Below are 13,849 nucleotides of genomic sequence, written 5' to 3'. Positions count from 1 at the left end.
ATTCTTTTTTTAATAAACCTTTTTATTTTCAAAATATATGCACGGATAATTTGATATTGATCCTTGCTTAGCCTTGTGTTTCAGATTTTCTCTTCCCTCCTCCTAGCCCCTCCCCTAGACAGCAAGCAATCCAATATATGTTAAACATGTTAAAATATATGTTAAATCCAGTATGTATAAACATATTTATACAATTCTCTTGCTGCACAAGAAAAATCAGATAAAAAAATTAAGTGAATAAGAAAACAAAATGCAAGCGAAATAACAAACAAAAAGAGTGAAGATGTTATGTTGCTATCAACATTCAGTTCCCACAGTTCTCTTTCTGGGTGTAGATGGCTTTCATCATCACAAAATCATTGGAACTAGCATCAATCATCTCACTCTTGGAGTCACTTTCATCAGAATTGATCATTGTATATTATTGATGTTGCTATGTACAATGATCTGATTCTGCTCGTTTCATTCAACATCAGTTCATGTAAATGTCCCCAGGCTTCTCTGAAATCATCCTGCTAGTTGTTTCTTACGGAACAATAATATTCCATAATCTTCATATACCATAATTTATTTAGCCATTGTCTACCTAATAATGGGCATCCACTCAGTTTCTTGCCACTACAAAATGGGCTGCCACAAACATTTTTACACTGTGGGTCCCAGGAAAGGGATTCTCAAAGATTTGACTATCACTGAACTGGTGGCTTAGTCATTTAATGTTCTGTAGACCTCAAACTTCAAGCAGCTTGTTTAGCTGTTGTCCTTCATTCTTCAAGAGCACCAAAATGGCATCACTATGTTAAGAATCAAGGTATAGTGTGTCCAACTGTGACTGATCAGAGCAATACAAACATGGAAAGCTAACCCAGGTCAGGTACAAATAGTCCATGTAAATATTTGAGGCAAATTCTCTAAATTTCATAGCTAATGCAGAGCCAAGTGCTGTTCTAGCCCACCACTGGGTCATGAGTAGGGTCCCTTGGCTTGAAACCAAATATGTAAATATTTCACGGTATATTGGGAGCCCCTGAATCTGAGGTTGGTGACTGACCTGTAGACAAAGAAATTTTTGTGAGTACTGACATGTTCCACAGTTCTATAGTTAAGCTCTATACTCTACAGCTGCAAATTTATATTCTAGTTGCATTAATTTATATGAGGTAATGAGCATCTTTAACTCTATAGACTCCTAGAAGGTCAGTGCTTCCAAGGAGCTTGGGTATCCTTTAATTTACCATACTCCATGTACAAAAGGGGAAAATGGAGTTTCTTAAATGGTAAGGGTTTGCAGCAAAATTATGGAATCATCCATCCCCTCTTGAATCCAAGAGTAACTCAAAAGTCAAATCTGCTGAACCCAAAGGACCTCCCTTTCTAATTCATTTCAATTGAACATACATGTATTAAGTGCCTACTATATACAAGACATCCTGCTAGGTTTTGACAATACAGAAAGGAAAAAAGATAAGAGTTCTTGTCTTCTAAGAGTCTACAATTATTGCTGCTGAAGTTGTTTATCCTTCATTCTTTTTGTTATTTTTATTTTTAGCCTTTTATTTTCAAAACATATGAAGATAGTTTTAAACATTCACCCTTGCAAAACCTTGTGTTCCAAAAATTCTTCTCCCCCCCTTCCCTCCACCCCTCCCCTAAATGGCAAATAATCCAATGTATGTTAAACATGTACAGTTTTTCTATACATATTTCCACAAATATCATGCTGCACAAGAAAGATCAAAAAGGGAAAAGGTGACAAAGAAAACAAAATGCAAGCAGACAACAAAAAAGTGAAAATACTAGTATGTGATCCACATTCAGTCCCCACGGTCCTCTTTGTGGATGCAGATGGCTCTCTTGTGATGGACACAAGACCATTATTGTCCTTCATTCTTGAAGCAAACCATGACATCACTGTCATGATCTGCAAGTGAATTGGACTTAACTGACTTAAAATGTTCAAATGACTAAAGTCACTTTCTCCTCCAGAGCATTTGGGTCCAATGGAAAGATATATATCAAGTTTGGAGATGGCCTTGGATGCAATGAGAGACTTTTGGCTTTTTAAATCTAAGGTAACTGGTCTCAGTATGAGTAAGGCAACACCCATTCAGAGACTGAGGCTAGGTAAGAAAGGAGGCAAAGAATAGCCTCCTTTACCTAGTCAAAAAATCATTTTGGAAGGGGAAGACCCTCAGGATTTCTGACCAAAACAAAAAAACAATCTCTATTTACATTCACTCTGAGTCAATCAGGACACAAATAAATAGTGATCAAGTGGGACATGTTCTGGGACTTGTTAATTGGCCGATCAATGAAAGCCAGAGTAATTTGAGTTTAAGGTCCTTAAACTCCAAGATATCTGAAGAGATTTCAGTGATCAAAATTTGCTTTTATTAGGGCAGAACACCCACAGGTAAAGAGGAAATTATATCCAATGGGGGCAGAAGGAGAGGAGAAGAGAAGAGAAGGAGGAGAGAGGAGAGGACAGGAAAAAGGGAAAAAGATAGAAGGAGCTATGTTGCTCAACTGGAATTGGCCAGTTGGATCCCTGGTGGGGCAGCTTGTCCAATTCACAGGTTGTTTGTCTTTTGTTCTCAAACCGAACCAAGACCTCAGGAAAGTGATAACATGATTTGCAAATGAATTGGATTTAAGTGAGGGAAGGCAGGGCAAAGTCCCCAGTCCCACTCTCTCTTGGGCCATCTGGACCCACTGGCAAGATATAGATCAGGATGACTGGAGATGTGACTGCTAGGTGGATCGGAAAGACCTGAGTATGAATCCTATTTCAGACATTAATCAGCTGTATCCTTTGTCTCTTGATCTCAGTCTCTTCATCTACAAAATGGGGAAATAGTACCCACCTCGTGGGGCTGTCACAAGGGTCAAATAAGAGATGTAAATTGGATTGCAAACTAAAATGTTGGCTATTATTGGTTCTAAGATGATTGATTCCCAAGGGAAAATCTATAAAATGGTGTGTTATGTATGTCTGTATGTGTGTTTAGATATGCTATTTGTGTATAACTGTATGTGGTACCTAGTACTCTGTGGGACGGTATGTTTGTTTAGGCAAATCATAGCAGATGTGACTTGCTATGTGTGATAGCTAAAGAGGTAGCATTGATGTCCTGGATTAAGAAGACCTGAACCTTTAGAATTCTAGCTTTGCTTCTTAGCTGCTTCAGAATGGGTTCTTCCACCATTTTTGTGCCCTGGACTATTCTGGATATCTGGTGATACCAGTGAAGCAGAAGCTAAATAAAATGAATACTAAATGTTAGTTAGCAGTGAAAATAAAGATGTAATCTTCCCTCCCATTCAGGTTCATGGATCCTTTAAAATCTGTCCATGGACCCTGGGTTGTAAACTGCTACCCTAGATTGACCTTGGACTTGTCACCTAATTTCTGATCTTACCACCGCTATAAAATTTATGGTTTCTTCTCTGTAAAATAGGAGTCATTTTGCTACTCTTTTTCCCCTGCATTAACTCTTTGCCCAGGATGCAAATGCAGAGACCACACACTCAGGTGCTTTAGTCCCAGTTGCACTGGTCAGTTTGCCACTCTTTGAGGAACCTAGAAGCCTCTATTCCTAAGGGCTCACCATATTGATAATGAAGTAACTGTGGAACATGGGATTGGACAGAGTCCCATTGCACCTTAGAACTCTAGAGATCAATCTAAGATCCACCAGCCTGAGATTCCCTAATAACCTGAGAATACATAAATCTGCACTGCCATGTCCAACTTGAACTTGGAGATTTCATTCCCTCTCCCAGGGATGGATCCTTTGAACCAAAATTTGTTGTAGCCCGTGAGGATGGGATGGAGACAGCCAGTCCTCTACCTTTTGTTCTTCCAATCTCCAATAGTCAAGAACTAGGCAAATAGAAATAATTGACATTTCTATAGTGATAAAAGTTTTCAAAGTATCTTATATATATTTTAATCCAATTGATAACCCTGAGTCAGCTAAGTAGTACTAAACCTGAAGTGAGAAAGATCTGAACTCAGATCCCACCTTAGACACTTACTGGCTGTATGACTCTGGACAAGCTACTCCTGTTTGTCTTAGTTTCCTCATCTGTAAAATGAGCTGGAGAAGGAAATGGCAAACTGCTCTAGTATCTCTGACAAGAAAACTCTAAAAATGGAATCATAAAGAGTCTGACATGACTAATCGAGTAACCAAAAAAACAAAAAAGACAACTCTCTGGAAGAAAATAGTATAGATGATATTATCCTGTTTTATTCTTAAAGATGAGGAAATGGACTGAGAGTTTAAGAATGACTTATGGACATTTAGTTAGTAAATATCAGAGGTAGGATGTGAAACCAACTGTTCCCACCCTTTTTCCTAGCACTCTTCTAGTTCCTAGTCAACTAGGTGATGCTGTGGATAGAACACTGGTCCTGGAATTAGGAAAACCTGAGTTCAGATTCAACCTCAGACATTGTGGGACTATGAGAATATCATTTCATTTCTATCTACCTCAGTTTCCACAATGGAGATCATAATACCAACTGCCTTAAAGTGTTCCTGTGAGAACTGAATATGATATTCATAAAGCACTTAGCACAATGTTTGGCACATAGTAAATACTTAACTAACGTTTGTTCTTTCCCTCCTTTTTTCCTTTCAATGTCAAACTGTTTCTCAAAGGCCAGGCAGGGTTGGGAAAGGGCCAGGTCAATCCTGGATTTTTGATTGCCAGATGTACTTAGCTATGATGTTCCTAAGGCTCATCACAAGATAGGAAATACAAGGTTGACAACTAAGACCTCTTGGGTGGATCTGAGTGATGCTGGTACACACAGATCTTCTAGAAGGTACAGCAAAGCAAAAGACAAGAAATTTTGCATGATTTTCCCTGTTTTCCACCATTCTCTTCAGCCTTTCCAAGGATAGAACCACAATCCCGATGCCCTGACTTCATCTCCAACAGTAATGATCTCTCCAGGTGACTGACAGATGGGAGTTCCATCAACTTTATCTGGAAATAAGGCATATTTCACAGTAGCACAATTTTCAGAATAAGCATTTATTACTATTCATTGAATTAGAATGAATTGAATTAAGGAGTGAAATTTAAGTGGTACAGTAGATAAGAAAACTAGAATTGGAGTCAGGAGGACGCAAGTTCAAATTTTACCTCAGATCCTTTTTAGCTATGTAACCATGTAACTATGTTACTGGCCAAATCTCAGTTTACTTTTCTGTAAAATAAGAATGATAATAATTATAATGCCTACTTCAAGGGGTTGTTATGAGGACCAAATGACATAACTATTCACACCACTTTGAAAAATCTTAAAGTGCTATATATAAAGGCTAGCTATTATCCCTAGAATTCAGCAGATGACTTAACTTTTAGGCTGCCCTTGAATCTATAGAAGGCTGGGCTAACAGCTCCCAGCTGAATGTGTGACCTTGCTGCAGCAAATTCTGCTATAGTCACATCTACAACAGAGCATACCTTAGTAAACACACACAGGAGGGGATGCTTGGACATGTGAGTGAGTTGTTTTAGCCCATTTTAGAAAAAAAAACACCACATTTATTTAGGAAAAACACTTTGCTAATTTAGGCGTGCTCCTCAAATAGAAAATTAACTCATCTGAGGAGGCAGTGTGTCCTCTGGCACACAGGGTTCTCATCCATGATCTCTGGATTGGGGGCTTTTAAGTGTATTTTTTACAAGGGCCGTTTTGTCTCTTTTAAAATGTCTTATTTTTATTGCCAAATTTGTTTTTCATCACATGTTTTCCTACATATACACCTCCTTCTCTCATATCCAAAGATTAAAAAAAGAAAGGGGGCAGGCAGGCAGTTCAACAAAATCTACCAACATTTTTACCATGTCTGACAGTATGTACAACATTGCACAACCCCTTCCTTCCCCTGCAGCCTTTACAATGAAGGGAGAGAGAAGGATGTTCTCATTTGCTCTTTGGGGCCAAACTTGGTCATTGTAAATGGTACAATGAATTGTCAAATGCATTCTCTGGTCTGAAGGATCTTTGCTATGGGAGTTATCAAGCACAGTCGCACATGTGGGGTTCTGTTCCTGGTCTCATTGGGTCTCTTGGTACTTCGATGAACTCAGCTTTTTAGATGTTGACCATTGGATCTGCAACTGAGAAGGGAATATAGGTTGTTAATTGGATGATTCCAGTTTAAAAAATTATTTTCCCCTCAGCAGATTGTGTAAATCTGAATTACTTCTGGAACAATAGCAAAGTAAGTTTACTAGTGTGAAACCAGTTACTAGTCCAAAAGTCCAAAAAAAAGTCCAAAATTTATTCAGTTCTTAGTAAGGATGCTTAGGTTGCTATGAATATACCAGTCTCCCTAATCAATGCACATTCGTTATCCCTGAAAGTCTCAATCAGAATAAGGGTAGATATTTCCTTGATTTTTTTGAGGGGACCACCAGATCCACTGCCATGGCCAGAATGCCTTGGATGTCATGTCAGAATTAATTAAGTGCCTACTATGTGCCAGGTACCAGGCGAGACTCTGGAGATAAAAGTATAAAAGGAAACAGATTCTATTTAAGGAGTTCACATTCTATAGAGGCAACATGGACATAAATATTAACTGAGTAAATACAAAATAAAGTCAAGGTAGTTTGGGGAGGATGGGCATCAGCAGCTGTGGAGATGGGACAGGGGGGAGGATGGCAGTCAGGAAAGGCTTAATGTAGAAACTGGAGGTTGAGCTGAGACTTGAAGCAAGTGACTACCTATCCTAGAAGATAAAGGAGGGAACATTGTGCATTTTAGGCTTGGAGTTGGGAAAACACTGCTCAAGAGTCGATTCTTCAGTCCTCCTTAATCTGAAAAGACTTCCACACTTTCTTCCATAGCCTTTCCAAATGCCTGCCTGCCTCATGACGTACTCTATCGGGTTTACCTTACCATTGACCCCAGACATAACCCAATCCTACTCAAACACCTTTAATGACTCCCCAGTACACACAGGGCAAAAGTTCTAACTCCTCCTTTTAACCAAGTCTTTCACAATTTTCCCCCTTCTTGCCTTTCAAGCCTGCTCTCATATTAGGATCTGCTTCAGTCAAACTAGATGACTCATCATCCCCTGAACACGCTTGAAACCAGCAGGTTGTGCTTTTACAAGGCTGACCTGATTCTCAGTCAAGACACATGAAGCAAGCAGCCATTTATCAGAGGAGTACCCTCAATAAACACTTTTTTCCCCCCGAATTCTTCCACATCTTTGTTCATAAGCTTATCCATGATTTGTTATTTGTCCTTCGGTCCCAAAGAGGACCATGATCTTGGGGAGGGGATGCCATGAGAGGGAAGTGAATTGGATTTAAGTGAGGGAGGACTGTGCAAGGTCACCTGCCTCACTTTCCCCTCCAGAGCCATCTGGGTCCAGCAACCAGAGAGAGATCAGGATGATTGGAGATGGTCCTGGAGGCAATGGGAGACCTCACCAGTTTGAGGTCTCAGTTTGACTGCCACATCCATTGAGTGATTAAGGTTAGGTAGCAATTGAGGCAAAGAATAATGATCTCCAGGGATGCAATCTCATTAACTCCTGTTCATCTTAGACACTTTTGCTTAACATTGTCTTGTAATTCTTCCTATGGCACTTCCTTTAGTGCAGAGAAGACTCGTTTTCCTAAGTTCAAATCTGGCCTCAGTCACTTACTAGCTGTGTGACCCTGACCAGGTCATTTAACCCTATTTGCTCAGTTTTCTCATCTGTCAATTGAGCCGGAGAAGGAAATGGCAAAATTCTCCAGTGTCTTTGCCAAGGAAACCCCCAAATGGGGTGATGAACAGTCAGACGTGACAACTGAACAACATTCCTCCAAGGATGCTGGAGACTTTTTTCTGTATCACAGGTTCTTAACCTTGGGTCTATTAACCTTAAAAAGAAAATACTTTAATAACTGTATTTCAATATAATTTCCTATTTAACCCCATGTATTTTAATCTATGTATTTAAAAACATGATTCTAAGAGGGATAAGGATTGCTTATTTGCCAAAAGGGATCCATGATGTAAAAAGGTAGTAAACCCTTGCTTTATTCAACTCTTTTGACATTAGATGGGCACCAATGGATTACCCCACCCTTTAATACCAAAATAAAGAGAGAGGAGGAAGAAGACAAAAAGGCACAGAAAGGCAATGAGAAAAGCAGGAGAATGAGAGACCTGCTAACTTGAGATCCTGTGAGAGGAAGATTTGTCTGGGATTTGGGGATGCAGGAAGCTGGACTTGAATGAACAGAAAGTTACTGGCACACAAATCATTTGAGATTTCCTCATAGCCTCTTCCTTTAGAGGTTCCTTAAAGTTAAGTCCTCCTGGCCCCTCCTGTAAGGTACAATCAGACTGGCTTGCTCCAACTAATCACTGAAAAATCATACCTTCCCTGGATGACTTATCTCTACAGAAAAGGTCCAGAGCTCCTTTCACCATCTTCTATCAAATTATTGGCCTCTCAGGGGAGTCAGAATTCTGATGGGATGACCCACCTTCATACTTTTCCTCTCTAACAACTCTTGGAGATGTGTTAATTAACACCCAGGGAACAAGGAGGAGAGGCAGAATGGAACTACCACAAGCTTAATTTTGGCCTGAGAGCCCGCTTTGCGTTAACGTTGAAAGAATAGGAAGCCAAATGTCAACGATATGCAACCTGTCTCCATTACTACCCTCTAAGCCCCATGTAGAATGTGACAACCTGAGGACCTTTTCCACCTTAGAGTCTTCGGTGAGAACTGTGCAAATTTAAAGGAAAACCTTCTGCATCTGGAATCAGAGGACCGGCATTTGAATTTTGGTTTTGTTACCTAAAAGAATTATTACCTTGGTCATTAACTCTTAATTTCTCTGTGCTTCAGTTTCCTCATCTATAAAATGGAAGAGGTTGGACTACATGATTTCTTTTGTCTCTCTCAAATCTATGGTTCTATCTATGACCTGGGTTCAAACTCAGCTCTGCCCCTCATTACCTTTGCAGCATTGGTCAAATCACTATCCATCCTGGGTATCAATGAGCTCATCCATAAATTTGTGGGTTAGATGGAACATTTTCTTTCAGCTTGTAGGTTCTTCAAATACCTATGATTGTGCTAGCTCAACTATACTAGAATTTAGAAAACAAGTGACTTGCCCAAAATCACACAGATCAAAAGTGTCTGAGGCCAAATTGAATCTTTCTGACTCAAAGCCCAAAGCCCTATTCACTTTTTCTGTGAGCTGTCTGTGAGAATTACTTAAAAAGGCCAAGGTCTCCCTTTGCATCCAGGGCCATCTCTAATCATGCTGATCTATAGATCTGTCCACCTATCTATCCATCCATCTGTCTATATCTCTATATCTCTATTTATATCTATATGACTATATCTATTATATCTCTCTCTTTATATCTATATCTACCTATAATTCTTCCTCCTTCCCTTCCTCCCTCCCTCCCTTCCTTCATTTCCTTCCATCTTTCTTTTTCTTTGTTTCTCTTTTTTTCTTTCTTTCTTTCTTTTTCTTCCTTCCTTTTCTTTCCTTTTTTCCTTCCCTTCTTCCTTTTCTTTCCTTTCTTCCTATGTATGTATGCATGCATGTATGTATGTATGTATCTATCTATCTATCTTATCACTGGGTCCAGATGAGAAAGTGAGGCAGGTGATCTTGCACAACTCTCCCTCACTTAAATTCAATTCACTTGCAAGTCATGACATTGCCCTCAGACAATGTCATGGTTTTCTTTGAGAATGAAAGACAAACAACTAGAATTTCCTCTAAATCCACATGACTGAAGCAGGCATTTTTGGTGCGGATGGTACTCTGGTGGACAATGCTGTAAAGTGGAAGATCATTGGAGACAAGAGACATGGCTTCTTTTCAGGGTTGTTGTAAGGAAGGAGTTTTGAAATCCTTGTGATGCTGTTGGAAATGAGTCATCATTAGACTTGGGTTTGGTGCTCCTCTGTAATAGTCACCTCATCTCTCAGGAAGAAGTAACTTCCTTGAAGGCAGGGGCTGTTTCTTGCTTTCTTCTTTGTATTTCCACTGCCTTCTGAGGTGCACTTCATGTGCTCTGCAAATGTTTACTGAATGTAAGAGCAGTGAGCCTCCTTTTCTTCCTCTGTATTATGAAGGGGCTGAACTTCTAAGACTCCTCCCAGCTCTAAATCTTTGTTCCTGACATGTCCTCCTCAGTCCCCTCTGGCTCTTTATCTTCTAAGAGTTGAGGATTCTGTGTGCACAGACCAGTTTCACTTATAGCTGTCATTTAGCCACAATGAATTTTCTATCTAGATGCAGCTAAGTGGTACAGTGGAGCAGTGGTTCTCAAACTTTTGTTTTCAGTATCTTTATCCTATTAAAAATTATTGAGGCTCTCTCCAAAGCATTTTTATCTGGGTTATATTTATAGACATTTACCATATTGGAAATAAAAACTAATTTTGAATTTGTAGATCCTCAAAGGGTTTCAGAGATCCCCAGGATTCTCTAGACCATACTTTGAGAACCACTGGGATAGAGCATTGGGCATGAAGTTAGGAAGACCTGACTTCAAATATAGCCTCAAACACTTACTAGTTGCATGACCCAAGTCTCTTAAATTGTCTCAGCCTCCATTTTCTCAATTATAAAATGGGAATAATAAAAGCATCTACCTCCCTAAGGATCAGATGAAATAATATTTGTACAAGTGTTTAGGACAATCCCTAGAAGAGTTAATTGTATTGTTTTCTTTTTTAAAAAGTGTTCTTGATTTCTTTTACTTACTCTATCCTGCCCTCTCCCAATTCCCCCACCTTTCAGGGACAGCTAAGAATGACTGTCGAAGATATTCCAACTACTATGGTATATCAATTAATGGAATATTATTATTCTGAAAGAAACGATGAGCAGGCTGATTTCAGAAAGGTCTGGAAAGACTTACATGAATCGATGCTGAGTGAAGTGAGTAGAACCAAGAGAACATCATGCACAGTAATAGGAAAATTATGTGATGATCAGCTGTAATGGACTTAGCTCTTCTCAGCAATGTAGTGATCCATGATAATTCCAATAGTCTTGGGGAAGAAAATGGTCTCTGCATCCTGAGGGAGAACTATGGAGACTGAATGTGGACCAAAGCATAGTATTTTCATCTTTTTGTTTATTTGCTTTTTTCCTCAAGATTTTCCCCTTTTCTTCTGACTTTTCTTTCACAACATGGCTAATCTGGAAATATGTTTAAAATGATTATACATGTATAACCTATATCAGATTACTTCCTGTCTTGGAGAGTAGGGGAGGTAAAAAAGGAAGGGAGAAAAAAATGGAACTCAAAATCTTACAAAAATGTATATTAAAAACTATCTTTATATGCAATTGGAAAAAATAAAATACTATTGAATATGTGAAAGGAAAAAATATTTTTCAGCTGCCCAAACCAAGAAAACAACTTCAGAATTTTTCTGAATGGCCTATATATGGTCCCACCAATTTAATTTGATTTTTTAAGTACTTATTATGGACAACACACCATAATAGGATCTGGAGAGGCAAAAAAGAAAATACAAAATAGTACCAGTCTTCATGGAACTTACATTTTGCCAAGGCATCTTAAGTTCAACTGGGAAACTATGATCTTCAACCTCTGCAGAGCATATTTGTTTTGGTCACTGGCAGTGGAATTCAAGGAATTTTTAGAAATCGGGCCATAATTTCTCCTACATATAAGAATGAAGTACTTTGTGGATTCTAAATTCATGGTGTGGACACTAAAAGACAATGTAGATGATCTGCTTCTCTGGGACGTAGCATTTATTTGAATAGATCTGAGATGAAAAAATGGCCCCTGATGGTGATGTCTCCCAACTTCCCTTCTCATGTCTTTCTCCCCAGGTCTTCACTCAGAAAAGTTGGCCTCTTCCCCCCACTTACCAAGCTCAGGAAAAGACAGAACATACTCCCAAATGATGACTCCACTATTAGTCCTGTTCACAGTTCCCAAGGGCAATTGGCCCAGAGTTGGGTTTCTGGGGAGTGAATAGGAAGGGGGAAAATGGGGGGGGGGGGAGAGGAGAGAGAGAGAGACATTTCTTCCAAAGGGCCGATTATATGTTTTTTTGGTGTTCTAAAAGATGATTAAATCTGAAATACAAGAGATGAAATGAAGACAGAGTTGGAGCAGAAATAGGAAGCAGAGAAGAATGTGATGATTAAATAGCATGATTTTGCCATGTCATGTTATTTCTTTTCATAAACTCTCTGGCTCTAACCTAAGTCATAGGATCATAGATTTAAAGCTAAAAAGAACCTTAGAGACTATGTATTCCAACTGTCTTATTTTACAGATGAGGGAATGAGACTCAAAAAGGTGAAATAACTTCTCCAAAATTACGTAGGTCTTATGAAAATTGGGGGATCTCAGCTTGGAGCAAGCAGTAAACAGCAAATATAGAATTTGAACTTGCAATGACCCCCTCTAACTCCCATAACCCCCTTCTGGAAGTAGGAGAACCCCCCTAAATCACAGCAATTAGGTAAAAAATTCAGATAGAAATTCTATCGTAGCACCTTCTCCGAATCTTTGGATTCTCTCCTTTCTTTCACTCTTCTTTTCTCTCACCCTTTTCCTCTATCTCCTCCTCCCTGCTCACCTACAGTCTTGGTGCTAAGCCCAAACCCTTTCCGGGTTTCCCAAACGTTATGGTCCGAGTCCTCCAGGTGTCTCCCCCACCCACCCCCCACATGCTGTACCCGCTCCCTCCCTCTGCACTAACGTGTCTTCTCTGTTCCTCTCTGCAGTACGTGGCTTTTGCCTCCCTCTTCTTCATCCTGGTCTCCATCACCACCTTCTGCCTGGAGACCCACGAGCGGTTTAACCCCATCGTGAACAAAACCGAAATCGAAGTCATTAGGAATGGCACCCAGGTGCGCTACTACCGGGAGGCGGAGACCGAGGCCTTCCTGACCTACATCGAGGGGGTGTGCGTGGTCTGGTTCACGTTCGAGTTCCTCATGCGGATTGTCTTCTGCCCCAACAAGGTGGAGTTTATTAAGAATTCCCTGAACATCATCGACTTTGTGGCCATCCTGCCTTTCTACCTGGAGGTCGGACTCAGCGGCCTGTCTTCCAAAGCCGCCAAGGACGTCCTGGGCTTTCTGAGAGTGGTCCGGTTCGTGCGCATCCTGAGAATTTTCAAGTTGACCCGCCATTTTGTAGGCTTGCGGGTCCTGGGCCACACCCTCCGCGCCAGCACCAACGAATTCTTGCTGCTCATCATTTTCCTGGCCTTGGGGGTCTTAATCTTCGCCACGATGATCTACTACGCTGAGAGGATAGGTGCTCAACCCAACGACCCTAGCGCCAGCGAGCACACGCACTTTAAGAACATCCCCATCGGCTTCTGGTGGGCTGTGGTCACCATGACGACACTGGGCTACGGAGACATGTACCCGCAGACGTGGTCGGGCATGCTAGTCGGGGCGCTGTGTGCGCTCGCCGGGGTGCTGACCATCGCCATGCCCGTGCCCGTCATCGTGAACAATTTCGGAATGTACTATTCCTTAGCCATGGCTAAGCAGAAGCTACCAAAGAAAAAAAAGAAACACATTCCGAGGCCGCCGCAGCTGGGATCCCCCAATTATTGTAAATCTGTCGTAAACTCTCCACATCACAGTACTCAGAGTGACACATGCCCGCTGGCCCAGGAAGAGATTTTAGAAATTAACAGAGCAGGTAGGAAGCCTCTCAGAGGAATGTCAATCTGACCTTGCACCTCCGTCCCTTGTAGAGATCTGAGATCCAGCCAGACTGCTTTCTTAGCATCATGGGCAGCCCAGGGATCTGGTAGCAACCCACGGTTC

General features: G+C 40.6%; 1 protein-coding gene and 1 long non-coding RNA gene across 5 annotated transcripts in view; one reads left to right on the top strand and one right to left on the bottom strand.

The window, feature by feature from the left end:
* Window positions 1–13,849, top strand: part of KCNC1 (potassium voltage-gated channel subfamily C member 1) — an 86,215-nt gene that overhangs the window by 53,765 nt on the left and 18,601 nt on the right. For all 4 annotated transcript variants that reach the window (XM_031943289.1, XM_031943291.1, XM_031943292.1 and 1 more), the window contains exon 2: window positions 12,788–13,721. In XM_031943289.1, the coding sequence (XP_031799149.1) occupies window positions 12,788–13,721 (934 nt within the window). The remainder of the gene's footprint in view (window positions 1–12,787; window positions 13,722–13,849) is intronic.
* On the bottom strand, window positions 5,182–12,862 carry LOC116420026. Its single transcript, XR_004230352.1, has 2 exons — window positions 12,763–12,862; window positions 5,182–6,141 (listed from the first exon to the last, which is right to left on the bottom strand). It is a non-coding gene; the product is annotated as an uncharacterized LOC116420026 (long non-coding RNA).

Source organism: Sarcophilus harrisii, chromosome 6, assembly GCF_902635505.1.
Source record: "Sarcophilus harrisii chromosome 6, mSarHar1.11, whole genome shotgun sequence".
Classification (NCBI taxonomy): domain Eukaryota; kingdom Metazoa; phylum Chordata; class Mammalia; order Dasyuromorphia; family Dasyuridae; genus Sarcophilus; species Sarcophilus harrisii.
This window is presented reverse-complemented; position numbering and strand designations above follow the sequence as displayed.